Source organism: Dromiciops gliroides, chromosome 4 (genome assembly GCF_019393635.1).
Source record: "Dromiciops gliroides isolate mDroGli1 chromosome 4, mDroGli1.pri, whole genome shotgun sequence".
Lineage (NCBI taxonomy): Eukaryota > Metazoa > Chordata > Mammalia > Microbiotheria > Microbiotheriidae > Dromiciops > Dromiciops gliroides.
In genome coordinates this window covers 258,284,038-258,311,666 of record NC_057864.1, presented here as the reverse complement: position 1 = coordinate 258,311,666, position 27,629 = coordinate 258,284,038, and the positions used below count along the sequence as shown (strand labels likewise).

Below are 27,629 nucleotides of genomic sequence, written 5' to 3'. Positions count from 1 at the left end.
GTGGCTATGGTCACTGGGGGTGGGTGGGAGAGGCTCCGAAGGACTCTGAAGAAGTGATGACCTAGCAGCCAGCAAGCGCTGTCTGCGGGCCACAGCTACTGAAGAACCCAAACGTGGTCACCACTAGAGGGCAGTGCTGCGCCTCAGCTCCAGCCCCGTTCCGCATTTTAATCATTTCAGGTCACATTTCTGTACCCCTGGAGTTAGAGCTTTTACACACATTTAATCTTCACAACACCGTAGGTTGGTAGTGCTGTTAACCTCATAAAGCTAACGCCCCCAGGATCACAGTAGTCAATCACCTGGGTTAAAACTCACTTGCTACTTTGGTGACCCTGTTGGGCGAGTGTGAGTCAGTTTCTTCATCTGGGAAATGAAGGGGCTAAGGGATTTGAGGTCCCTTCCAATTCTAATCTATGATCTTAATCAGCAGAAGAGGGCCTTTGAAGCCTCATTCCAGCATTTCCTTCCACTGCCTTCTTCATCCACACCCAAGGATCATGATGAAAGGGGTGCATATGCATCCTTACATAACTTAAGATCCATCACTGAAAAATGGATGGCCTTTCCCCGGGGTGTGGAGTGTCCTAAAGGCAAGAGGCCACGATTGGGTTCAGTCTGACAAGGATTCAGGCATCTCAGCCTAGTGCCAGTTTGCAGCCTCTTCCTTTTCTTAACCCCAAACAGCCCTAAAGCTTAGGTGGCTTAGAAACTAGGGTAGTCGTGTGTCCCAGGTCAGCAAGTTGTCAAGTTCAGGAAGGGTGACAGTAATGGCTCAATGTTAACCCCAATGTCAAGGTCTCTTGTTTGTCTAGAACACTGGCTGGAGGTGCAAGGCTGGGGAAGCCTTAGACCAGAGATAGGTAAGTTTACATCCCAGGAGGAGGGAGCTCCAAGAATAAGAGACCTCTAGTGTCTGAGAATTTGGGGATCCCACCAATGTCTTGAGTGCCTTCAGATGCATTTTTGGTCTGGAGGAGCCACCAGGCAGGACAAGTTTGGAGGGTCAAGTAGTGCAGATGACACAATACTACCGATAAAATAGTTTATTTCTGATTTTAAAATAGACTCATCAATGTGAAAACTTCCCAAAGCTGAGAGTAACAGTCTAGAGCCAAAGGAGGAGAGGGGCACCTCTAGTCTTCCCTGGGTCTAGGGCCAGCCCAGGCAGATTGCTCTCCACCCCACTGTCCCCAAGGAGGAGACAGAAAGCCCTAAGCCATCCTCCTTTCACCCTTACCCCCAGAGGGCCAACTATACTGGAAGGACCTGCAGCAATAGCTCCTGCCATGGAAAGGGTTTCAGGCAATAAGTAAATAAGAAACTTGGGGGTTTAAAAACAACCCCTTTCCCCCAAAATTAACTCCCTTGAGAGAGCAGACTTGGGGGCAAATACTGTCAGGACCTTCCCCACCCCACCCCGCCCCCACTTAAACACCCAGTGCAGACCAAAACATGGGATGGCCATGGCTTGGGAAAAGATATGGTGTCCTGTGCTCAGCACGGATCAGTAAGGGCCTCGAGGGCCGTTAAGGACAGACATCTGGTGTCCCAGTTTTAGAAATGGCCAAGCTCAAGTTGGGTGAAGGGACTGATTCAATGCTGCATCCAAGGTTACAGTCCCTGCTTTTCAATGGCATGAACTAGCTGGTCCAAGGAGCAGAGGGTTGGGGAACCTGAGTTTAGAGTGAGTGAGCACGATGCCTCAGTACCCCCATGCAGTAACAACCTAGTGGTGTGTGTGTTTTGGGGGAGGGAAGGGGCAGGTGTTAGCAGAGAGGAGGAGGGGCAAGGAGGCCCTAGTTAAGCAAGTTGCCCTGCTCCTGGGCCTGAGTCAGGCTGTCCTTTCGGTGTAAATGGTGCACACCCATCCGCTTGGGACTTCTCTGGGGACGGGTAGAGGTCAGTCGAACCCTGCCCTCTCCAGGAGGGGTACCTGACCCTTCCCCTTCCTCTTCAGGAAGCAAGCTCTGGCGCTCCTCTGCAGGACTCACGGGCAGGTTCAACTCATCATCATCCCTGGATGGGGGTGGGCTGGGAAAAGGCAACAGTCGACACCCCTCACCAACTGGAGAGGAGGGCACAGGGCAAGCGTCCTCATTATCTGAGGCACTGCCGGGGAAATTGTGCAAATCTGGAAGCACATCACGCCCAAAGGCTGTACGTTGGGTCAGAGGGGTAGGTGGAGGTACCCGATCCACAAATGCTCGCTGCCAGCTGGCTAAGAGCAGATCCTCTTCTGAGCTGGCTGAGCTGGCCACAGCACTAGGTGCAGAGGGAGGACTGGCAAGCGGACGAGGTGAGGCCTGGGCGGAGGCAGGGCTCCCAGGGCTGAGTCGGGCCCGATCTGACCCCTCCTCCACTAGGCTTAAAGAGATGGCCTGCCGGGTGGCATAGGTACAGTTGGGCAGAGGACTATTCCTGGGGATTCGCACCTTGTCCTCGGAGAATTCAATCACTTTCCTGCCTGGGTACAATGGGTGGGGTGGTGGTGGAGTAGGGTAAGGGCTCAGCTTCTCACAGGGTGGCAAGGGCAGCTCTTCTTCTGATGAGCCCCGAGCACTGCCAGGTGGGCAGCACTCCCCGTTGGCTTGGGATGGGGGACTCCTTGGAGCCGTGGGACTGGCAGGATTGCCCAAGGCACCCTCACTCATGTCCACATGCACAAAGACATCCTCAGCCACAGGGCGTCCGGCACTGCCAGACTGGGCAGAGTTGAGCAGGAGCGACTCTGGCTTTTCCAGTACTCGTGCAATTACTGAGGTGGGCACCACAGCTCCTGGGGCCAGGCTAGGGGTAGGGCTAGGCCCAGGGACATCCTGTGTGCTGTGCAAGTGCTTGCTAACCATGTCCTGAAGCTCATAGGGCAACTGCATAGGAGAGACACAGAAGTGAGTGGAACAACCAAGGCTGCTAGAACATGAGCCTGTTCCTTCTAACTCTGGGTGACACCTCCAAATTCCAACCCTGTCCCTGGATAGGGATGTGAGTTCCTAGATCCAGGAATGAGCTGAAGGAAATCAGCAGTGACCCCTCCAGGATCTGCCCTCCTTACCTCTCTCCACATCCCCCTCCTCCTTGCTTGGGGACAGACATGGAGTTCAATCTTCTCCCTGCTCCCCCCCTTTTGTCTCTGCTCAGGAAAAGTAACATACCCTTTACTCCTATCCCCCACCCGCTAGGGAAAGTTTGTAAAAGCAGAGTGCATCAACCAGAGAGAGAATCCAAGAGTAAAAACGGGGGGGCGGGGGGAATATGCAGAAAAGGGAGGTGGGAGAGAAGAGGGAAGTGGGACTACAAGTAAGAATCAGAGATGGGGCAGGGGGAAGTATGAGTGGGTAACACTCACATCAGCAAACTTATGATTCCGGAAGTGGGACTTGTTGCACTTGAGCAGCTGCACCGCCAGGTTACAGTCCTGCCTATAGCGCTCCTAGAGGGACAGCATGAGAATCGGTGCCCACCCTGTGCCCAGAAGAGGGTTACAAGGAGGAGGAGGAAGGGACTCCATTAAGGTGTTGGCTTCAGGGCCTCCACAGCCAGAGCTCATTCCCCCCACCCCACCAGCCATGTGCCCACAGGGAACCTACATTGAGCTCCTCCAGCTTGTTAATGGTGGTCTTAGCATCCAAGAGCTTGTTGGTCAGCTCCACAATCTCCCAGTCCAGAGTTTTCCGGTCCATCTCAGCCTTCTTAATCTAAAGTTAAGAGATGAAGGAGCCTCAGCCTAGTACCTGCTGCCACCTCAAATCACCCCCCCACCCCACCCCCCCCACCCAAAACAGATATGGGAAAGCCACAGGAGCTGGGACGGCTAAGGTCGACAAGACAGACAGACGAATGGATGTACAGACAAAGGGAACCAGGGGCCTCTCCTGCTCTCTAGGCTGCCTAAAGGGGATGGGGTGTGGGCTATCTACCACCTTCCATATAAAAGAGCAGGCACAACTATCTCCAGGCTGCCATACCTCTGTGCAAGTCAAAGGACTCCTCATGAGCATAAGCTGGGGGGCTGCAGTGGAAGGGGCAAAGGGAGCTGAGAGCAGTTGACATCATCTGTTCAGAGGCAGGGACCTTCCAAACACAGGCTCTACTGACCCAGTGCGACCTTCTGAGGATGTATTGTGCCCAGGAATGGGGAGGGAGGAAATGGAGGGGCAAGCATCGAGGGTGGCCCTAAGAGGGAGCCTGGTATTTCTGTAGCGACTCCAGGAGATGGAAATGAGAGGAACACATATTCGGGGTACCCCTCAAATGCTCCAGCCCCTCTGATGGAGAAGCCACTCAGTCATCTCTGGTGAATATAGCAGGGAGGACACTGTCCAACACTGGCATCAATTAGTACCCCAAGAGCCACCTACTAGGTTCCCTGGCCCTCCATAGCTCCTGAGAGAAGAGGGCCCCCATGGCCACTGCTCCAGGAAGAGGACAGGGCCTGGAACAGGGATAAAGAGGAGGGACAGAATAGGGCACTAGCGAAGGAGCAAAGGGCAGGGGTAATTAGCCAGGGTTCCAGGGAGGTCCCAGGGCAAGGCCAAGGTACAAGAGAGAAAAAACAAACTCAGACGCAACTGCAAAAATCCAGCTGTGGCTAAGAGAGGCCTGAGAGGAGAGCGCAGCGGCGGCAGTGGCGGCATGGGGGAAGGGAAGACGAGGAGAAAAGAGAAACAGCCGTGAGCATTAGGACAGTCCTGACTCAGACAACACACTGCGGTCCTCCACCCTTCCACCTCCCCCCTTCCCCCAGCTCCTGACCCCCTCCCACCACTGCTCCCAAGTCCCTGAGAGCACAACTATCTCCCTGGGGGTCCTAGGGCACCCTGCCCTCTGGTGGACTCAGTGCCCTTAAGGCTTTCTTTGTGGCCAGTTACCAGTGTGTGCAACTTGTCTTCCAGCTCCTGGTTGTTCCTCTGTGACGCCGTGTAGCTGTTCTGTAACCTGCAGACATGAGAAGAGAGACAGGGCTAGCTCTCAGTAAGGAAGGCCCCAGCCCCACCTTGTCTAATCCCATCCCTAGCCCCACTCTCACCGTCGGAACTTGTCCTTGAATTTGTCCAGTTCTTCCCGGCTCTGACCCAGCTCCAGCTCCAGATAGTCCTGTCCGATCTCCAGCTCCCGCTCCAGGGCTTCTGTCCGGCTGGTAGCAGAGGCCAGGCGACGTCGCAGCTCCTCATTCTCCTGCTGCAGGAGCCTGGGTGGGGAAGATGGGGGTACCCAGGATCAGAAGAGGACAGGCAGGTAAAAGGAGGAAGAGTATGAGGCCTACAGCCTAAAGTGTACTCTCTGCTGGCGCAGGAACCCTCAGCCAAACTGCTGCTTCTCCTTCAGACAGTGACAAGGTGATGCGTGAGCAGAGTCCTAAGACCTCAGCTGAGAATGGGGGGGAAGGGCAAAGCAGGAATGAGAAGAAAAAGAGGAGAGGTGAAGGCGGAAGGGTCAGATTCTACACCTTCTGTCTCTGGCCACCATCCTGACTGACTGGGCCTCCAGGGGGAAGGCCCAATAGGACTAAGCCACCCTCCCTCTGCCCAGCAGTGTTCTTCCCTCAGTCAGAGGTGGGGAGGAGACAGAAACGATGAGATGAAGACTCCATCTCTCTCCTCAGAACCAAAAGCCAGGGTAAAGAGGCCGACAGGCAGTAATTCAATTAAAATTATCAAATGCCTCTCATGTTCAAGGTACTAGAGACACAAAAATGAAAAAGTTAAGGGGGGAGACAAAGAATCGTGATGAGGGGCTTGAAGAATGGCACTTACTTCATCCTCTCCGAATCTGTCAGGGACTCCTGTGCACAAAAGAAAAGAGGCCAAAGGCTCAGCTCTGAACCTGCTCCTGCTCAGCCTATCCCTCTCCTGACTTGAATATGGCCAGCCAGGAAGGTCTGGGTCCCCCAGCCCTGCTCTGACCACAAGGAGACAGCAGTGCTCACTTCTCCTCTAACCCCAAAGGCCAGCAACAGAGACCCTGGCAAACAGACAACCTGGGAGCTTCCTTCACCCAGTCCTCCATAAAGATGTGCCCCCTCCCCCATGCAGGAGTGCTCTAGACCACCCGGTGCCCTGATGAAGGGGAAGGAGCACGGCCTGGTGCTGGCTATGGAGCAGACGTGGAATAACGAGCGCACACTAACACAGGGCTCAGAGAGAGAAGGAGCTGAGCACCAGGGCAGCTGCTCTAAAACTCGAGTGCTAAGCAGGGGTGGGAGTGAACAGAGGGAGCGAGGAAAGGGGCCAGGCAGTAATGGAGGGGATTTCCGTAACTCAGACTGAAGGTGAAGGGAGGATAAATCCTTGGGGAAGAGGAAACCTCTGAGATTGTTCAGTATAGCAGGGGGGAGGGCTGCTGACACCTGAGGCAAGGGGGTTTGGGGAAGCCCCAGGACTTCAGACTGCACTTCGCTGGTCCATTCCATCTCTAGACACCACAGTCCCCTTAGGAACCCACTTCCATATGCACTAGATCTTCCTGAGAGTACGCCTCTTGGTAGGCCCACTGAACTTTTAACTTGTGGCATAGCCAGAATGTCATATCCCTACAACTATTTCGGCCCTTTGGGATGACACTGACATTGCCATCCTTTTCAAAGGACACAATCGTTTCTAAAAGGAGATTATATTGAGCATTTCTTTTTTTTTTTTTAGTGAGGCAATTGGGGTTAAGTGACTTGCCCAGGGTCACACAGCTAGTAAGTGTTAAGTGTCTGAGGCCAGATTTGAACTCAGATACTCCTGACTCCAGGGCCGGTGCTCTATCCACTGTGCCATCTAGCTGCCCGTATTGAGCATTTCTACAGGAGGATTGTATCTCCCACTGAGGTTCAGACCTTCCCCTGGTTGGGGAGGCCCTCCAAGGTAACTCCCCTGACACTGCTTTTGGTCATTTTGTTCATGGAAAGCCTCTTTTCTCTCCTGGATAGTCTAGGAACCTAGAGCTTAGTGCTAAGGCCCCTTGGCCTTTCCTGGGGACTGACCTTTCTTGAGCCAACTCAAACCCTCTGGAAGCTTCAGAATCCCCTTGGGCAGGCCCCACTCCTGGGCAAGCTGCTCAAACACCAGCAAATACCATGGACAGTTGTAGAATACACACAGAGGCATCATCACCCACTCCAGACACTGGCACCCCCTCTGACCAATAAACTCCATGGCCTGCTCCACCAGCTCCCCCGACTCCCACCACTTCTTTCTTAGACCAGGAGAAGTCAAGGCAGTGGAAGTTCTGGCAGACTGCCCAGGACTCTACGCCTGCCAGTGTCCACCTGAGCTGGGTTACCTGGCACTCAACCTTGCTGACCTCCTGCTGAGCCCATGAAGCAGGCAGCTCAGGCCGAAGCTCCCGATGCTGGGGCGGTGCCTTGCGGTATGGCTTCTTGGAAGGGGCTGTGCTCGTCATCCTGGGAGAGGTGAAACTCCTTAACCTTCTAGAGGGAGCTGAGGTAGAAGAGGAGAACAAAGAGAAATGCTCAGCTACTGCTTGAAGACAAAAAATGAAGACGTGAACTCTTTGTGAAAAGGGCAGTGGTGAAGACTCAAGACAGCATCCCTCTCCCCACCCTACACCCCCACCTATACCTAGTTACTGGGAGGGTTCTTTAAGAAAGGTTTCTGGCAGAGAAGCTGATTGTCTGGCTCCCAGAAATCAGATGAGTGGGGTAAAGATGAGATGTAACCTGGCAGCCAGGGAACCCAGTGGATAAGAATGTTGAAGTCAAGAAAACCTGAGTCCAAATCATGACACAGGCACTTAGTGGCTGTGTGACCTTGGGTAAGTCACTTAACTGCTCTCGGTCTCAGTTTCTTCATGTATAAAATGGGGATAATAATTGCCCCTACCTAACAGTGTGGTTGTGAAAATCTAATGAGATAATATAGCTAAAATGCTTTAGACATCCCAAAGCACTACGTAAATGCTAGCTATTGGTTGTTATCATCATCATTTGACCTGAATCCCATCTCAGCAAACACCAAATTGATAGATGTGTGGGATACTGATGCTGACGAGAGGGAATGTTACAGTGTCTTATGATGTACCTGCTAAGGAAGAAGCATCTACCCCTAAAAACCTGAAAACGTAACTGGGTTTTTGGCCCATTCATCCAACTGGGGGAAGATATGTGGCTCAGTGTCCATAGATGCTTTTTCTTTTTCTTTCTTCTTTTTTAAGCTCCTTCTAAATAATGGAGAATATTTTAAATGAGAAATACAACTCACCTAGGGGGCTGAGACTGAGGCCTCACCAAGGAGATTCACTCGGGCATTCTGATAGGAAGAAGAGAGGAGTTCAAGATGTGACCACAATGCAGGTTCCTCTATGGCTGCCTCCCACCCCAAAGAGGGAAAAGAAGCCTTGGCTGATATACTACAGGACTTTTGTCCCAACTACCTTTTCCCCCAGGGCTCAGGGTAGAACTGTGAGCCCAAGAAGAACTCCAGGACTCCAAAAGTTTAGGGTCCAGCAAATCTACCACCTAGTTATCATAGCTCTCTCTCATGATATGAGTCCCCACTACCTCCTACCTAAAGTTTCTATCTCTTATCCCAACCTTTAGCTTGATCCAAGTCTCCCCCCAAAAAGACCTACTACTTCAGGCCTCTATAGAAACATACCGTCTGTTTGTCGGCAGCTCCCTCCGTTCTGCTGTCTTGGAGTCAGCCCTTGGCTCTCCTCATCCTGGGGCCCCTCCACCTCCTTTGGCTGACAGCTCCTGAAATCCAAGAAGAGGAAGAAAGGGGAAACCAGGTGTCAGCCACTTGTCTGTCAGGACCGCCAGCTTGCCTATCCTCAGTCCCCTGAGCCAAGGATATCCATTAGGAAGAACTAGAGAAAGGTCTGCCACCCAGGAGCGAATGGAAAAGGGTATGCATGAAGAGAATCAGGTCATACTGAATCATGAGAACTTTAGTTCCCAATCCTTCTCTATGGAATTCTAAAAGAAACGTCCCAGACAAAGAATCAGAGAGGCAGGAGAATGGGATCTCTGCCCCTGAATTGGCTGTCCCTTCCCAACCTATTTCAGGGCTCTGAAACAACCAAGAAATCTTCAGTGGGTAAACAGGAAAAAAAAAGGAGAACTCTAAAGAGGACCCAAAGAATGAACAGAGAAGACGTCGGTGGATAAGCCACCAATGTTCCCTAAAGGCTATCCCACAAATACTTCCTCAGTGCAAATCGAAGTTTAGCACACTTCAGAAAGAAAGCAGTGAAAAGATCTGGAGAGAACTGTACCCATTCCCCTTACCCACTCTTCCCCAACTCCCAAATCCTATTCCCAAGGCACAAGGGTACTGTCACTTGCAATGAACACAGCCACAGCATGGGGGCAGTCAACATCTGCCTGAAGTTGGGGGAGGCACTAACCTCAACTGGCCTCTTTGGTATAAAAACAAACTCCCATCCCAGTCACCAAGCAGGAAGGAGCACGTGTTTCTGCTGTCAGGACATGCCCTGGCTGTGACTCGGCACTGTGCTCCTGGTTGCATTCCTGCAGGGCCCAGAGCAAGAAGCGTGCTGGAGGGGTGAAGGGAGGATGGAAGGAGAGGTCTGTCTGGGCACCCGATCCACACCCTGGGGTAGGGTGGGGCTGAGGGGAACTGTGTCGGGCCTCAGGGGCACGAGCCACAACCTCTGAGCTCCCCTTGATGTCAGGGCTGGAAGCATGTCCCCACAGGGCACAGGCAGCAAGCTGACTGACTCGCTCTGCAGGAATGCTGGGCAGGCCCACAAGGACATAGCACATTCCTCAAGAGTGGAGTGGGAGAGCAAACAAGCCAGAACCCACCAGGCTCCCCTAGAGAGGTATCCCTCAAGAAGAGGCCTGGGGGAAGGTGCCTAGAGAGACCATTAGGCTGCCAGATTTAAAGGGGTAACTCCCCAGCAGGGAAGACGGTCAGGAAACAGCAAGGGGAAGAGCACGAGGCAATAGCCCCAACACTATCATGATCCCCAAGCAGAGAGAACCGAGTCCAGAACCTCCTGGTGGCACAGGACAGGAGAAAAGAGAAGGAAGGGACAGCTGCATCTTAGCAGTCCCCTAAACCTTCGGGGAAGAGGGAGAACACACCCTGCCAGTCCACATCTCCTCTGAAAGAGATGCCAAATGCCTGCCCATTTTCCTAGTCACTCCCCCCCTGCTTCCAAAGAATGACTTCCTCCCAGCAGGTCCCTTCATGTACCCCCTCAGCCCCAGGGATCTGAATTCTCTCCTCACTTCAATACGAAGTTTCCCTCCCCCCTCTCCTTCATGGCAGCAGGATACTGGGCTGAGGAGAGGCAGTAGGATGAGCTCGCTCTCTGTCTCTGTCTGTCCGTCTCTCTCTCTCAGGTGTCTGGTAACCCTACCTGTAAGTAGATCTGCTCCATTCCAAGCCCTAGAGTCCTTGGCTCTGGTTACATCCACATCCTGTGGCTCAGCCTGGCTCAGCTGCTAAAAATGCAAAGGGCCTTGAACAAACATTTCCCCCTTCCCACCCTGAGAGCTAGGACCAGCTCAAGTTATCAGAAGGAATGAAAATTCATACTGAGCACGGAAGCCACTTGGTCTTTTCAAAACACATCTAAGTGGCAGAAAGGGGGTCTGGTATCTGGGTACCATGTTGGGAGGGGTCACCTATTACCACAGCAGAAACAGTAGGGAAGACAAATATCTGGCTGATCATGAAAAGGGAATCTGTCTAGCCAGAGAATGTCATTTATAATTAGGGCTGAAACTGCTGACTCCCAGGAGCTGGAGGCACCCCATTCCCATTCCCATTCCCATTCCCATCCTCATCCCTGATCACTATGGCTTGCTAGGTCAACTAGCTGTATATCCCAAGGAACCATAAATAATGTTCTGCTGGGGGGAAAGAGACAGGATAGTGACCCTCTATACACCCATAGAGCCTGCTACCCTCAAAAGGGAAGAGAGAAGCCCTGTGGAGAATAAATGCAACTGGTACAGTGAAGAGCAAAGAGCAAAAAAGACCTGATAACTCAGCACAAGATGGAAGACAGTAAAGGGAGGGGGCTGAAGGAGAGCAGTGAAAGAAGATCAGGAGAGAACACAGAGAACACAGCTCCAGGACCCCCCCCCCCCCCACCTCCAGACCTCCTCCAGTTTGCCTTTTTTAGCCTCTCCTGAATAAGAAGTCTTTCAAGGACCATATTCTGTCTTGAAGAGGCTCAGCCTAGGATTTCATGTGGTTGGAAGGAATTTGATGGGAAGCAGCTGGGGCTGGGGGAAGATGGTAGATTCCACAAAAGCCCAGGAAGGGTTCTGAGTGACTGTCGCTGAGCCAGTGTTGCTTCCCTGGAGGCTGGGAAGTCCCATGGAATTGGGCTTTACCTCAGGATGGGGCAGGGGGGCCGGTTAAGTGTATCAAAGAAGCTCCTGAACCACCTCAACCTATCATATTGTCAAGAAAGAAAAGATCTGGGTTTTATGACAGGCTGAACTCCAAAAAGCTGATAAAGAAAGGTGGGACAAGTGCCAAGAACTCTCACTGCCCGGGTCAGCCCAGAGGCATCTTGGACTCCAACTACTAGAAAGCCGACAGCCACACAGCTAGGTCTATCTACCATGTGAAGTCTAGCCCAGTAGTGCTTTCTTTCCAATTCCTGGGAAAGAGTATGCAAAGATCCTCCCTCCCCAGCCCACCCTTTTTCTCTACTCCTGCATAACATTCATTCTTCACCTCCTGCCTATAGGCTGGGGCAGTAAAGGGAGGAGGGGAGAGAGACAAGACCCTACCTAATTGTCATGTTGCAATCTGCCAGCTGGGACAGGCCGCCTGTTCCCGCCTGCCCTGTATTAAATACCTTCTCCCTGATTACACCCCCATGGGGCACGATTATCAGCCTCCAAAGAACAAAGTCTACTTTCATCAGAAATAGGACCAGACACGCACTACTAACCTACAGAACAGCTGGGCAAAGAGGTGAACAGACAAGAGACATTTACTGCAGTCTCTGTGCCACCACTGTCCCCCATGCAAGGAAATGGGACACACTGAGGCCACTGAGGAATGGGGTAAGGGAAAATGCCATCACCTCTGGCTCTTCCCTGGCATTCCCTTACTCCTGACATAAAGGAGAAGCAAGCAACAGAGTCATTTCCAAGACCCAAGCATGCTCTGCTTCTCTTAGGGCAGGCTCTTTCTGGACTTTCCCAATGCCCAGGATGCCACCAAAAAGAAAGGAAAAACAACCTCTTCTGAAGGCACAGGGCAAATATGTGGGTGTGATCCACACCTGAGCTGGGATTAAGACATAATTTCCCTTGTCAGGGATCAGATTCCTCACAGATCTAATGCTGTCTACTCATATTGTAGCTAGGGAACATAACAGCCCCAGCCCCTGCTACCTGGTTTCCCCAGTCCTCCCCAAACACACCCACATCCATACACTGTTCCTGGTCTTCTTGAATCAGACAAAGGGGCTCCTTAACGTTGCTGACTTTCTTGATCCTTTCAAATCAAAACCATCCCCAGAATCTGCCAACTACACCAATCTTGGAAATCCACCTGGCCTTGGTTCAGTTTCCTCAGCCCTGAAAAAGGCTGAATCCCTATCAGAGGCAGCATGCTAGAAAAGCTCTTATTCTAGTCCTTATTCTGCCACAAAAATCTTTATAACTTTAGGAAACGGGCATAATTTAAAAGTAAACTTCACTCAAATTCTCAGTCAGAAAACAATTTTGGGCTAAGGCACACAAACCCCGAATACTAACTACTTCATGAAGAAAACAGGAGGGAAGTCTATTATCTCAGAGTCAGGGACCCAGAAATTTCAGTGACCTGAAAGCCAGACAAGATTAGTCCCCTAGAGGGAAGACGAGTATCCCATGCAGGCCTGTTTCTAGATTCCCCCTAAAAATCATGGGTCGGCTTCTAACCAAATTCCAGAAAAGTCAATGCTGCTGGGCCCCTATTACCCCACTTAACACTAAGGGACATATCGATCAAAGAAGCACAATAGGGTTCACCACAGAAAGGGCTCCTTCCCCAGTCAGATGTCTTATGTGTCTACCCCCATTTAACCCTACTGATCTGCAAACCTTTGGGCTGACACACACAGGGTCATGATCATTCCCCATACAGCTGGCTCTCTATGCCCACCATATTGGACCTAAGGTTCAGTCTTCCGGTGTTTCTCCCTGCTACCCTTCCCCCTTTCCATCCCCTACCCAGGTCAAGTGTGCAGCTGTTCTGGAGATGCATGAGCAAAGCCTCCAGCAGTCCTGGGCGCGTGGCAGGCAGGCAGCCAACAGTGTGGGGGTGGGGCCTGGGAGGCACAGCAGCTCAGTATTATGAGCACTAGCTAGATGTCAATCAGCTCACAGGCCAGTCCCTTGATCAGTGAAGAAGCCAGCTCATCCCAACTAACACTGACCTTACCATCCAATTCAGCCTGCTGCCCAGGCTAGCAGTTTGGTCCTCTGCCTGGCTTTCTGGAGACTAGAATCACAGATCCTCAGAAGTCCCAAGAAGATGGGAAATGTCTGGATGCAGCTAACCCTGAGCCGCTCAGAACCAGTGCTGGTTACGTATAAGTACCCACCTGAGCAAACACCACAAAGCATGGCCTATCTTATCTTCTGCTCTAAATAAACACCTAAAGGAACAAAGGTGGCCCCTATTTTATTCAAGACCAAATTATAACACACCTGGCAATGTACACTTCCCTCGTTTACTATTCAGCCCCCTATGCCAACCTCAATCACTCACTTTGAACATAGTGAATGATGAGTTCACCAGACCAAAAGTACCCTGTACCAACATATCCTAGACCAGGCTTCTATTTCCCAAAGTGGGTAGAGTGATAAACGTTTCTGATCAGGGTTTCAGCTCCAAGTACCTCTGGCTTTCTTGAAGAGAAGAACCAGAATGGTCACTGACACACCTTCTCCCTACCTTCTTCATACCAACCACAAAGAAAAGTACACATACACAATTCTTCCACTGACCCAGATCCTACTTCCTGTCCTCTAAAAGCCAACTTCTCTTTCAAGAAGGGCTTAGCAAAGCCCAGCAGGTCCCAAACTCCTTTTTTTTCCAACATTCAGTATCAGGACCTTCTGTCAGAACTGGATGGGAGGGAACTGCAGGAAAGAGGGCAACCAGGAGGACAAGAAAATCATTTTGAAAATGGTTTTATCAGAACTCAAGGGAAGATTGGGCATTTACCTGAACATCCTCTTCTTCCCTACCTTGTCTAAGCTGGCAAAAGGAAAGCTTTGAGTGAATTGTACCATCCAGCCTGAGTTTTCACTCACCCATCTACAAGCCAGGCTGAGGAACAGAAGAAGTCGAAGGCCGGGTCCTCTCTCCTCTTTCTGGCTAAGTCTTCCTTTGCTGCTGCTGGCTCAACTTGGGCTAAAGTCCACCCCAACCTCCAGACATGGAGAAAGGTCAAACTCCACTCACCACCCACCTCAAAAGATAGTGTAGTGAGAGCAGGAGGGCAAAGTCATGATTTAAATCAGGCGCCTGAATCTGGTTATCAGTTTCACAGGATTAAGAATTGGAAGTGAAGGGGGCAGCTAGGTGGCGCACTGGATAAAGCACCAGCCCTGGATTCAGGAGGACCTGAGTTCAAATCCGGCCTCAGACGCTTGACACTTACTAGCAGTGTGACCCTGGGCAAGTCACTTAACCCCCCACTGCCTCACAAAAAAAAAAAAAGAATTGGAAGTGACCTAGAAAAATATCTAATACTATTCCCTCATTTTACAAAAGAGGACCAGAGAACCTAAGTGACTGACCCCAAATCACAAAGCTATGGTAAGTAACAGTGACCAGATTCAAACCCAGGTCTTCTTACTCAAAACCTAGTCCTCTTTCCACTATACTACACTGTCTTTCAGTTTTAGGGGCTAATTATTCTTTCCTGGAATTCCCCAAAGCCTAATCTAAATTCCTCCCCAACCTCTCCTCCCTGATTCCAAACATTTCTTTTGATTAAGCCTGGAACTGCTCCTCTCCACAGGGAGAGGTAATGGGAGCACCACTGCCACTATTCTTTCCAATGAAGATCAAGGATAACAGGAGCCTTTGGATAGCAGTCAAACATGTGGGCTGGGGGAAAATCCTTTCCCCACTTCCCATTCTAATGGTGTCTGCCTCCTAGGTACAGAAATCAGAAGTCACCGTAGCCTATAGGGAATCTTCAGGCCTTATAATCCCAATGAAAACTACAGAGCAACCTGGGACACCAACTAATGTCCCTTGAGGGAAAACCTGAAGCACCGAATGGAATTGTGGGGAAGCTGGGAGGGGAATGTCAGTGCCAAGTTAGAGAGGACACGGCCCTCCAAATGCCACACTTCCACTCCAAACCCTTGAAAGGGACTCCCTCTCAAAGCGAAGCAAGAGATTGGCAAGATAAGAAGAGCACAGTGGCTGAGATTCAGGGGAGAAATAAATGCATGAGTCCATCAAACAGCAGGAAGCAACCAGGCTCTAGTAAAGACTTGGGGAAGGAAATTGGCTAACAAAGCATCAGAAGCACATTATGTGGCTAGGTTCAGACTCACGGGGTTAGTGTCTTCTCCCAAACCAGCCAGTTCTTGTTGTTAGCAGCAGACTCATGGCAGACACCCTCCAGGCTCTCCATATAAACAGACAGCTTGGTTTACGAGCAGCCCAACTCTGGAGCTGCAAAAAGAGAGGAGAAGGGATGCCAAACTACAGGATACCACAACTATCTCCTCCCCCTGCCTGTGGGGGTATGGGCCACAGATGCTCCCAAGAGGAAAGGTTCAGACAGACCACCCCCCTCAGCAGGTTTGAAGAACCTTAGAAATCAACTCATGGGGAAAGCATGACCATTTACCTGGGCCTCTCACCCTCCATCAAAGCTTTCTCTTTAACCAGAAAAGAAAAATTAAAAAACCCCCAAATCCTTGGGTGCAGTCAGGGTAGACAAGGAGAGAGAAAAGGGTATTATAACTGGCAGAGATGGACTGCCCTCCCTATTCCTTGCTCCACAAACACTGCTGCCAGTGGGCCATAAAGTTCTGGCGATGCCAATTAAAAATGTTGAGTGATAGGATTTGGGAGCAAAGCTACCCATGGCTTGTCATTGCTTTCTATCTACTTAGCCTATGCCAGCTGAGTCCAGCTTATCTCTTCCCACATGGGAAACAAGTAGAAAGAGACTGAAGGAAGCAGCCTCAGAATGGAGGAGAAGACTCCAGGAATTGCATCAGAAAATGAAATACAATGGGACAGTGTCTGAGCACACTCTATATGCCAGGAGGGGATGGGTTAGTATCCTGCCAGCCCCAGGAGCTCTGAAAGGGCCTCCAGGATACAGAAGGCTTATTCTCAGCAGAGAGCCTGTGTCCAATAGAGCCCTCTCCATCTTTCTCAGTAACAAAGATCCAGTAAAAAGGATGCCACATCCCCATCACGGAGGCTATTCCACTCACCCAGGATCATCTATACATATGAAAGCATTTTGGCTACGCCTTTTCAAGTAGGTGGCAGTAAACCCAGGCAGCCGACCATGTGAAGCAACAGAGGAAATAAAACTCCCCTTCTCCCTCACCATAATCCCTTCCTGCCCTGAAAAGGCCTACAACAGAAAAAAAAAAGATCAGGTCATAATTTGGGGAATTTTAAGGCAGAAGGCACCTGAGAAGCACTGCACTAACTACTGAAGGCCAATGGAATGAAAAGTCCAAAGCAGATGGATGCCTGCCTGGGTTTTATCGTGGCCACAAAGTGTGTGGACAGGAAAAAAATGGGGGGGGGGAGGGAGAGGAGACCGGGTCCCTCTGTCCTATAGCAGCCTCCTGCTGTAGCAGTGGCGACTATAGCCTAGAGCTGAACTTGGCAACCTTTGTAGCCCAAGGAAGGGGAAAGACACCTACCTCAGGGCTCAGACTCTTCTAGGTCTGGTGGTGCAACTCTTTTCTACATAAGAGTTACATCTACTACCACCAAATAGAGAAAGTAAACGAGAGACTCATAAATCCCTTTCTATTTTCTGAGTTCTCCACCTCTCAGAACACAGACCTTTCTGTTCTTTGGTGTCTGTGGATAATAGCCCAGAAGCAGAGGGAGGCTCGACGAGTAGGAGATGGGAAAGGTCTCTGGAATCCATCCTCAATCTCAGGAGGGGGATGTCATGCATCACTGCTGGCTCATTAAAAACATGACTGATCAGATTTCTTAAATTTAGATGGAGAGTGACAGGCTGTCTAGAAATCCTCATTCACAGGAAAACTCTTCCAAACTCCAGTCTGGGGGATGGGGAGAGAACTGTTTCTCTTTCAGCAGAAACAGAAGCAAAAGGGAAGCTAGTTAATACAGGAATCCTGTTTGACAGTTTAGGTTCAAACCTACTTTCCCAATCTCATTTATGCAAAGAGCATAATAAAGACCTAATAACTTGACCCATGATAGAAGACTATTCCCCTTTCCTGAAAAAATCCACACGCACTCACAGAGGACTGCCCAGGAATCGGTGTTATTCTGACTGAACCAAGGAGGAAAGAAAGTGGAGGAATCACATGTAAGGTAGGATTACTCAGCTCAACCTACTCTTTTTTTCGGGGGAGGGGGGGGGGGCCCGAGGGGCAATGAGGGTTAAGTGACTTGCCCAGGGTCACACAGCTAGTTAAGTGTCAAGTGTCTGAGGTCCTCCTGACCCCAGGGCTGGTGCTTTATCCACTTCGACACCTAGTTGCCCTCAACCTACTCTCACCAGAAGGTCCAAAGGCTAGGTCTCCACCTGAGGAAACATTTCAATCTGATTAAATTCAAGTAACATTAAGCACCTACACAACATGCAAACTGTGCAACAGGTATGCACAAATGAAAAACAACATCGTTCTGACCCAAACAAATACAAGGAAGAAAGTGACTGAGTATTATATCTCATACTTGTGTTCAGACTTTTTTAATGTATCAGTCAGTCATGCTGTCTTTTTTTCTCTCTCCAAAAAATACTATTTGTCATATGGGACAGCTCTTGGGGAGGGGGAGGGATCCGTGGAACAGTATGATGATGTAAGAAAACAGAGAATGTCAAGAAAAACTTATTTTTAAGAACATGACAGGGGCAAAGGAGATATCAAGACAAAGTGCTTTAGGAAAACTTTGAGAAGGGAGAAAGCACTTATTTGCAAGGGATTAGGGAGAATTCCATGAAAAAGGCAGCACCTGAGCTGGGTCTAGGAAAAACAAGGATTTTGATAAGTAGAGATTACAAAGGAGGACATTGTAGCCATAGAGGATAACATATGAATGCTCACAAGACAGAAACGGCAGGGTAAGACTAGGGAATAATTAATTTAGTTGGAACTGAGTATGTGGAATATAAAGTAAGACTGGAAAGATAGAATGGTCCCAAATTGTGTATGGCTTTTACTGCCAACCTGAGCAATTTGTATTTTATTCTCTGAGCAATGGGGACGTCACTAAAGAAGAAAGTGGTTGTATCTGTGCATTATGACAATTATTTTGGTAGCTGTGTGAAGGATGGATTGGATAAAGGAAAGACTCAAAGCAAGAAGACCAGTTAGTAGGCTATTACAATAGTCTAGCCAATTACTAGCTGTGTGACCCTGGGCAAGTCATTTAACCCTCATTGCCCTGCAAAGAAACAAAAACAACAAAAACAACAAACAAAACAAACAAACAAAAAAATACAATAGTCTAGCCAAGAGGAACCATGGTACAGTGGGAAAAGAACTTGTTTAGAATTAAAAGACCCAGGGCAGTTAGGTCGCAAAGTGGATAGAGCACTGGCCCTGGATTCAGGAGGACCTGAGTTCAAATCTTGCCTCAGACACTTGACACTTACTAGCTGTGTGACCCTGGGCAAGTCACTTAACCCTCACCCCCCCCCCCAAAAGAATTAAAAGACCCAGGTTCAAATCCTAGCTTTGACTCTTATACCTGTTTGACCCTAAACAAGTCACTTTACCTCTTTAGGCCTCAATTTCCTCATCTGTAAAACAAGGCAAGGTGGACTAAAAAGCCTTTCAAACCTCACCCTGTTCCAATCTAGAGTCCCAGGTGATGAAAGCCTAAGCCAGGATACTGGCAAGAGTAAAAAGAAAAGGACCAAGGGGAGCAACAGCATGGAGACGGAATCACTAAGACTTTGCAGCTACCTGGACAAAGAGAAGGGAAAGCAAGAGTCAAATGGGACTTGGGAGGTTTTAAGCTAGGTTCAGTGGGAGGTGGGATGTACCATCCACAGAAATGGGTAATTGAGAAGCAAAGTCAATTTTAAGAAAAAGGGTTCTAGGAGCAGCTAGGTGGCACAGTGGGTAGAGCACTGGCCCTGGATTCAGGAGGACCTGAGTTCAAATCCAACCTCAGACACTTGGCACTTACTAGCTGTGTGACCCTGGGCAAGTCACTTAACCCCAATTGCCTCACATTTAAAAGAAAGAAATTGGGTTCAGTTTGAGATATGTTAAGTTTGAACTTCCAGCAGGACATCAGGCACAGCTGTCCAGAAGACAATGAAAGACATGAGGTTGAAATCAGGGAAAGACATTGGGCTAGGACATAAGAATTTGGGAGCCATTGGCATAGATATGACAACTGAACCCACTGGAGTAGACAGGACTGCCAAGGAGGAGAGCTGAAGAGCCTTGGAGGATGTATAGGAAACTGAGAAGTCAGACAAGAACAACAGGCCCCTAAAAAATGGGGATGCTTTCTCAACCTAGTTCAGTTTGGTCATTTTGCCCCCAAAATCTACTTGATAATTAATTCAACTTTTCACTACTACCCAAATATCATCCCGTTATAGGAGATGATAACAAGAAAGAAACCACCAATGGTTTAGGCTTCACCTCCTCTCATTCCCCTACTTGCCCTGTAAAGCAAGTCTTACTGGAGAATAAAAAAGAAGTCATAACCAGCAGCTAAGGAAGCCATTAACCACATTAAGTCAGCCCTGGATAAAAAGTATTAATGTTGCTATTATTAATGCTACTCCTTTGAGTTCATAGTTTCTATAGCACCATTCCTCTAAAGAATCAGAATGCTACTATTTTCACTTTTGTTACTGCTTTTTTGTTATTGTTCTTGATTTTTCTTTCCTTTTGTTCTGATTAATGTGGAAATTTGTTTAACATGATTGTAATGTATAACTTAAAAAAAAGGAATCAGAATGCACTCCTAGACATACGCTCCTTCATTCTGCCAAAGGAGGAACCTGGTTCTGGTCACGTCATAAAGAGGTAGCAAGGTCGTATCAACTGATTCTTTCTGTTTTCCACTCTTCACACAATGCCACACAATTCCACCCTTCACCATTCTGTTTTGTGTTCACAATGGAGTTACACAATAAAGAGGTGGAGTATTTCTGGGAACAAACTGCCTTAACAGAGACTTACTAGAGTCAAATCACAGCTTGGGAAGAGGTGCCTCAGGGACTACCAAACACCTACACTGAGGAAACCCACCCATTTATGTCACAGTAGAGCAACTTAAACCCCTTCTCTGGCATATTAAACTCCTCAAAAATCTGAACAGGTTGTTAAGCATGGTAGTTTATTTAACTAACTACCTCTTGACACTCTCTTGCAGTGTTTCCCAACCTTCTTTAGTTCAGAGTATATTTGTGAATGTATCCAGATACAGGGAGGAAAAGGTTACCTAATTTTTTTCTACCACATTAGCTTTTTAAAGACAGGTTCTAATTTTATTTATCAATTCAATCTTTCCCTTTCAATTTCATTAATATTTAATTTTTATGGGGCAGCTAGGTGGAACAGTAGATAGAGCACCGGCCTTGGATTCAGGAGGACCTGAGTTCAAATCTAGTCTCAGACACTTGATACTTAATAGCTGTGACCCTGAGCAAGTCACTTAACCCCCATTGCCCAGCAAAAAAAAAAAAAATACATTAATCTCCAATTACTTTAACACTTTAAGGGTTCTTTATTAAGTGTAATTTTTATTACATTGTAATCAGTAAATGATAGGTTTAGTATCTTTGTTTTTCAACTTTTTCTAAGGTCTTTATGCCCCAATACATGGTTAATTTTGTTTTGTTTTGTTTTCTGTGAGGCAATTGGGGTTAAGTGATTTGTCCAGGGTCACACAGCTAGTAAGTGTTAAGTGTCTGAGGCCGGATTTGAACTCAGGTACTCCTGACTCCAGGGCCGGTGCTCTATCCACTACGCCACCTAGCTGCCCCAATACATGGTTAATTTTAAAAAAGGTGCCATTAACAACTGAAAAATATATAAATTCCTTTCTATTCCCATTCAGGAATCACCAGAGCTCTATAATCTCTAATTTTTCTCAAGTTCCCTTCCAGCCTTTAATTTATTTATCCTTTAGTTAAATATTATGAAGGCCTAAAAGGGGTACATTAAGGTCCCCATCTACTGTAGCTTTACTATTTATTTTTCCCCTCATTCAATTAACTTTTCCTTTAAGTATTTAGATCCTATATTATTTGATGCATTTTTATTAAATATTGCTAATCCTTTCCTATCTCTGGTGCCTTTTGGCATAATATAAATTCACTGCTTATCTCTTTTTATCTTTTCCATATTTACAGTAGTCTTACCTGAGATTATGATTGCTACCCCTGCTTTTTTTAACTTTAACTGAAAGGACAACTAGGTAGCACAATGGATAAAGCACCGGACCTGGAGGCAGGAGGACCTGAGTTCAAATCTCATCTCAGACACTTACTAGCTGTGTGACCCCGGGCAAGTCACTTAACCCCAACTGCCTTGAACATCTGATATATATCTTACCACTGGGCCCAGATGGCTCTGGAGAAAGTGAGGTTGGTGACCTTGCACAGCCCTCCCTCACTTAAATGCAATTTAATGCAAGTCATACCACCACCACCACCAACTTTAACTGAAGTATAACTGATTTTGCTCCAGCCCTTCATTTTAACTCTAAATGAATTTTGGTGTTCCAAATGTGTTTTTTCTTCTTCTTTTTTTTTTTTTGGTGGGGCAATGGGGGTTAAGTGACTTGCCCAGGGTCGCACAGCCAGTAAGTGTCAAGTGTCTGAGGCCAGATTTGAACTCAGGAACTCCTCAACTCAGGGCCAGTGCTTTATCTACTGCACCACCTAGCTGCCCCAAATGTGCTTCTTCTAAACAACATGTAGTTGGATTCTGCTTTCTACTCCATTCTGCTATCGTCTTCCATTTTATAAGTTCATACCATTCTCCCCATTATCCCTCCATGTCCCTAGAATCAAGAAATTCTTGGATCTGGGATTACCAGTCTCATCTAAAAACCCTAGGAAAAAAGAAAGGAACTGAAACAGATAGAAAAGTGAAAACTCAGAAGAAATGGTCTCTTTCCATCAAGATTTCCCCTCATTGACTATCACTTCTCCTACACTTTTCCCAACCCCATGAAAGCCTGAATTTTTTCCAAGTAGTTTACTGGCCTAAACTCTGCCTAATTCAAAAACTCTATTGGCAACAAGCCAGGAATTTAAAGACAACACCTAACTTCCGTAAGATGAAACTATTTCTTTAACATAGGGTTTTTTAAAAATGGGGTCTCTTCTGTTATACAACATAAGACAAAAGATAGTGGGAAAGGGAAGCTAAAAGAACTGGACACGTATAGTGAGCTTACTTATGCCTAAAAAATGGGAGCTCTGTCAACAACCATCCTGAAATTAAATCACGTGCTAAAACATGCCCTGAGCCCAAAAAGTTTTAGGACCTCTACTGAAATATAAAGTTATAGTCCACAAAGACAACACGCTACAGCACGAAATGCTCTTGCAGCACAAACTGAGATAAAGTACAGCATGCTGGGATGTGTAATTGCTATATATCTGTGAGGGAGGTGGGGGAGGAAAAGTAGAGAAGTCTAACTCCAGATAACTTGGAATTCATTGCACAACCACAACTCCTCCACTTCTCCTATATAAAGGATTTATCACATCACATCAAGGAGAAAGCGTTAGAATACTAGAAAAGAAGGCGTGCACTGGGCCCCAGATCTGGAGCTCTGTGGACAATCAGAATGCATGTCTAACCCTGCTCACAGCACAGTCATTTATGGAAGTAAAAAAAAAAGGGCCCAGAGGGTATGTTAAAGATGGAACATGACTCAGAAGGAGGGAAAGAGTGAGTCTGAAATACAGGGCTAAGGAAAGCCAGTCAACCAAATACCTGCCACGCCTCTGGACCTGTGGCTTCAGGCATATCTCTTTCCTATCAGGAGAAGGGAGAGAGAGAAGAGAGAAAGGGGAGGGAGAGGAGACAAGGCACCACCCCCCCAAAGGAATCTGACAAAGATACACAACAGAGTATAAGAATAAAGTAACACTGGACAGCTAGCTAAATCTGCTTGAAGTTCAAATACCCTAGACCTCTATTTCCAAACAACCAATACAATCAAAGAACTTGCATATACTTCATTAGGATCTCATTTGTTTTAAATTATTTTTTTAGGGAGGTAAGGTCTGGGGGACTGAGGTGAAGTGTGAAATTCCTTATGTCTTTAATAACAAAATTTGCTGCTTAGTTTTTTTGTTCACTTTTAAACAACAAAACACTAAAATGAGTCAATTTGAGGGTTACAGACACCAAAGAGACTTCCAGATAGGCGTATATATGAAGATAAAATCTGTTTCTCAATAGTCTCTAAACACAGATGAGCAGAGGGCTCCAGAAAAGGTTAGTTTAGAACTACTACCCTGAATGGTGAAAAGAGACAAACAGCAAGAGAATCCCTTGTTTCTTTAGCATTAAGGCTTTTTCAAAGGAATCAGGCTTGTGTGGCTCTCTATACACAATAGATGCTGTAAAGACAGTCAGGTCAGTAATTCAAGACAGAGAGACGATCCTTACATATCTACCTCAGAAAGTTCCAAATGAAGGTTTGATTTCACAGCTCCATGCCTTCAGTTAAAAAATCACTGGAAAGACCCCTTCAACATGCTGACGTTGAAGTGAATCTATCTCTACTAGACATGTGCTAATTGATGTTCTCCAAAGGCCAGACCTAAATTTGGCCTTCAGTCAGCCCCAATGTTAGAACACCAAGGTCCCCTCAAACAAAAACTTGGGTTATAAAATGAATTAATGCCAAGAAGCATATATAAAACAGGTCTCTCACTAGGGTCAAGGGGAAGGAAGAGAATAAATATTTCTAGAGTGCCTACTATTTGCCAGGCAATATGCTAAGCACTTTTATAAATATTATCTCATTTGATCCTCACAACAACTCTGTGAGGTAGATTATTATTATTACCCCCATTTTAGAGTTAAGAAAACTGAAGCAAACAGAGATTAAGTGACTTGCCCAGTGTCATGAAGTTAGTCAGTGACAGATTTGAACTCAGGTCTTCCAAATTCAAGGCCCAGAACTTTATCCAATGTGCCACCAGCTGCCTCAAGTGGCTATACAAGCTGTAATTTTCAAGATGGTTATTACAGAACAAGATAAATGTTCCCAGCTCTCTGGCCTTTTTCAGACCCTTAGAAACCAAAATGTTGCCATCTCCGCCATATGAGTCTGGTCTTGTCCTAAGTGACTCCTAGCCTCTTAAAATCAGAGATTTATCCTGGGGAAGACCCAGGTCCCCCTAAGAAACGGTCTTGTCACACAACCCCCAAGACTAGGAGCAAACCATACTGAATTCTGTTGGAAATTAAGAAAAGTGGTCATTTATCTTTGCCTTTCCTTTCCAAGTCTGCTGCCCTTCAATTCAGATTTGATTCAGTCAATGTAACTAGCAAAAAGTGGCTTTGTGATGGGAAGGAGAATGAATAGTATGAGAACAAAATGATCAATACAGGGAGGTGTGAGAAGGGTAGGGGCAAGGCCTGGACAAGGAGAGACCCCCTTTTACAGGCCACTGCATATTCTCCTCTGCCAAAAAGAAAAGTCACACCCCCAAGTTTTAAACCAGATCTAGCAACTGCTAATTCTCAATTATCAGTGGCTAGGGAGGTGGCTTGGGAGCCAGGAAGAGACCATATAACAGAATGGACAATTTGAAAGCCTAATTTTAAAAGAACTCCTTTCTCCTTTCACACTTTCAAATTTGAATTTCCCCTGACCAATATAAAAAGATAAGAGATAATCAAGAAGTCCAGATTACTAACGCCAGAACAGCAGAGAGCTGCCTATAGAAAATAAGAATGAGGAGAGGGCAATGATGAGTCTTCTTACTTCACCCCACCTCAACCTATTATCTTATATAATTCCCCAGGGTCTGATTCCCACCAACACTCACTTTAAGCCACACTACCAAATCTAGGGACTAAGAGGATTCAGGGGAGCCAATGTATAAATATAGCTGCTGCACATAACACTGTGAGAAATACTTCTAGTACAACCACTCAAAGTAACATAAAGGGGTGATTTCTTTTTTCTTTTTTTTTTTTTTGTGGGGCAAAGAGGGTTAAGTGACTTGCCCAGGGTCACACAGCTAGTGTCAAGTGTCTGAGGCTGCATTTGAACTCAGGTCCTCCTGACTCCAGGGCCAATGCTTTATGCACTTCACCACCTAGCTGCTCCTTGTGCCATCTAGCTGCCCCTTAAAGGGGTGATTTCCATGGAAGCTGTATGTTAAAAGGAAAGGGTAACAGACCTAGACACTTGATTTAAAATCCCACCTCAAATCCAGCCTGACACTTGACACTTAATACCTGTGTGACCATAGGCAAGTCACTTAACCCTCATTGCCCCCCCCCCCAAAATCCTACCTCCAACAATTACTGGATCGCCACAGCCAAGTCATTTAATCTCTGGGGAGAGCTAGGTTGCCTGGTTGATAGCACACTGGCCTGGAAGTTGGGAGAACCTGAATTCAAATCTAATCTCACTAGCTGTGTGATCCTGGACAAGTCACTTAACCCCCATTGCCCCGCAACCCCCCCCCCCAAAAAAAAGCAAAAACAAACAAACAAAAAATATCTGGGGCCATCTCCAGTCATCCTGATCTATATCTTGCGGACCCAAATAGCTCTGGAGGAGAGAGGAGGGTTGGTGACCTTGCACAGCCCTCCCTCACTTAAATCCAATTCAGCACAAGTCAAGATATCACCCTCCTGAGGTCATGGTCATCTTGGAATAGGAAGAACAAACAACAACAAGAAGTTAATCTCTGTGACTCCATTTCCTCAACTGTAAAATGGAAATCATGCCATTTGGCCCCTGGTGATGATCCAATGAGATGAAATTATGTGAAGACTGTGTAAACTTTGACAGTGTCATAGAAATGTCAGCTATCATTCTCAATCTAACTACAGTTGATATGAGATAGCTCCTTTCTTCAACTCTCATAAACCAGGCAAGCCACTCCACCTTAAAACACGGCATATTCACTTGACTACTAACAAAAGGATGTTCCCAACTATTCCTTCCTGCTCCCTTAGATTAAGGGCCAGCAGCCCTCAATGGCATAGTCTGCTCAATGTGAGGAACCACCTTACCCGCTCTGGGGCTGAGTACGGGGCAATGCACCACCCCCTCTTCTTCCTAGGTGGCCACGCTCACTCTGTCCAGTCCCCCAAGCCCTGGGGACTTCCAGGCAGATGCTGCTGCCAGAGAAGGGAGTTCCAAGAAGGTTCCTCTAGGCCTAGAAGAAGGTTTCACGTGCATGACTTTAGTCCCCTTCTCTGCAGCCTCGAGGCAACACTCTCTAGGTCCCCACCTTCCTCTCCAGGTTCCCCGCCCCGCCCCCCTCCAGGTACCTCTAGGTAAAAGGACCTACCAACCCTCCAGCCTCCACCAGCCCAGGAAGGAGGAGGTACGAGATGAGGCTGCCAGGGTCCCCTCCGGCCCAGCTCCTTAAGAGCACTTTCCTCAGACTTCCTAAGAACACCTGTTCTCCCACCCTCGCCTCCAGCCACAAGATGAGAATCGGAGGAGAAAAGCCCCCCCCGCCCCTCCCCCACTGCCCCTCCCCCACCCTCTCTCCAGACCCGCGTTAACCCCTCTTGGCCCCCCCCCCCCTAATTCTCCGGTTCGTCCCCCGCCTCTGCCAGCCTCTCTCAGTCTCTGACACCAGGTTCCCCAACCCCCGCCCCCACCCCGACTCCTCCAACCCCCACAACAAACTTTTCACCGCCGCCCGCTCCCTTCAGGCCGCCATCTTGCCGCGGGGCAGGCCGGGTAATCCTCCGCTGGGGGAAAGGGGGAGGGGGGAGTCGCAGCCGGAATCCCCACGCACAGCGGCGCCGCGCGTCATCTGAGGGGGCGGGGTCTGAGGAAGAAGGGGCGGGGCAGAGGTGGAGGTGGGAGGAGGGAGATGTGGGTTAGTAGGTGGTAGAGGCTTAGATGCAGATGTAGACTTGGAGGTTAGAAAGATCACCGGGTTTTAGGAGCGGGAACAAATCGTAGAGGTCACCCAAGCCGTTCCCCTTGTTTTACAGAAGGGGGAACTGAGGCTCAGAGAGGTTAAGCGACTTGTCACATTAGAGAGGTCCACAGCCAAGTCCTCTGACTCCAAATACAGCGCTCTTTGTTAGGCACTGGATGGAAGGGAGCCAGGGGAGGGGACGGGGCGATGGGGGCCTGGGAAGAGACGGGGGGGGGGGGGGAGAAGAGGGGCAGCATATGGGATAGGACCCAAGAAAGGAGGACGCCCTAAGGAACGGAGGACACCCTGGATAACAACAACTAATATGTGCCAGGCACTAAGTGCTAAGTGCTACAGTAATAACGAAAGCTAACATT

At 48.1% G+C, this 27,629-nt stretch overlaps 1 protein-coding gene across 11 annotated transcripts; it reads right to left on the bottom strand.

The window, feature by feature from the left end:
- Positions 1-148: 148 nt before the first annotated feature.
- Positions 149-27,079, bottom strand: TJAP1 (tight junction associated protein 1). 11 transcript variants are annotated; one of them, XM_044001078.1, is made up of 14 exons: positions 27,012-27,079; positions 26,384-26,529; positions 16,995-17,117; positions 15,509-15,629; positions 8,604-8,701; positions 8,208-8,255; positions 7,270-7,427; positions 5,757-5,785; positions 5,030-5,191; positions 4,872-4,938; positions 4,573-4,602; positions 3,591-3,698; positions 3,350-3,433; positions 149-2,870 (listed from the first exon to the last, which is right to left on the bottom strand). In XM_044001078.1, exons 7-14 carry the CDS (start codon positions 7,387-7,389, stop codon positions 1,800-1,802), a joined length of 1,671 nt encoding a protein of 556 aa, XP_043857013.1. In that variant the 5' UTR covers positions 7,390-7,427; positions 8,208-8,255; positions 8,604-8,701; positions 15,509-15,629; positions 16,995-17,117; positions 26,384-26,529; positions 27,012-27,079; the 3' UTR covers positions 149-1,799. The 11 variants fall into 11 exon arrangements, with proteins under 11 accessions (XP_043857013.1, XP_043857011.1, XP_043857020.1 ...); XM_044001076.1 differs by lacking the exon at positions 16,995-17,117; XM_044001085.1 differs by lacking the exon at positions 16,995-17,117 and having other exon boundaries at positions 7,291-7,427.
- Between the last annotated feature and the right edge of the window lie 550 nt (positions 27,080-27,629).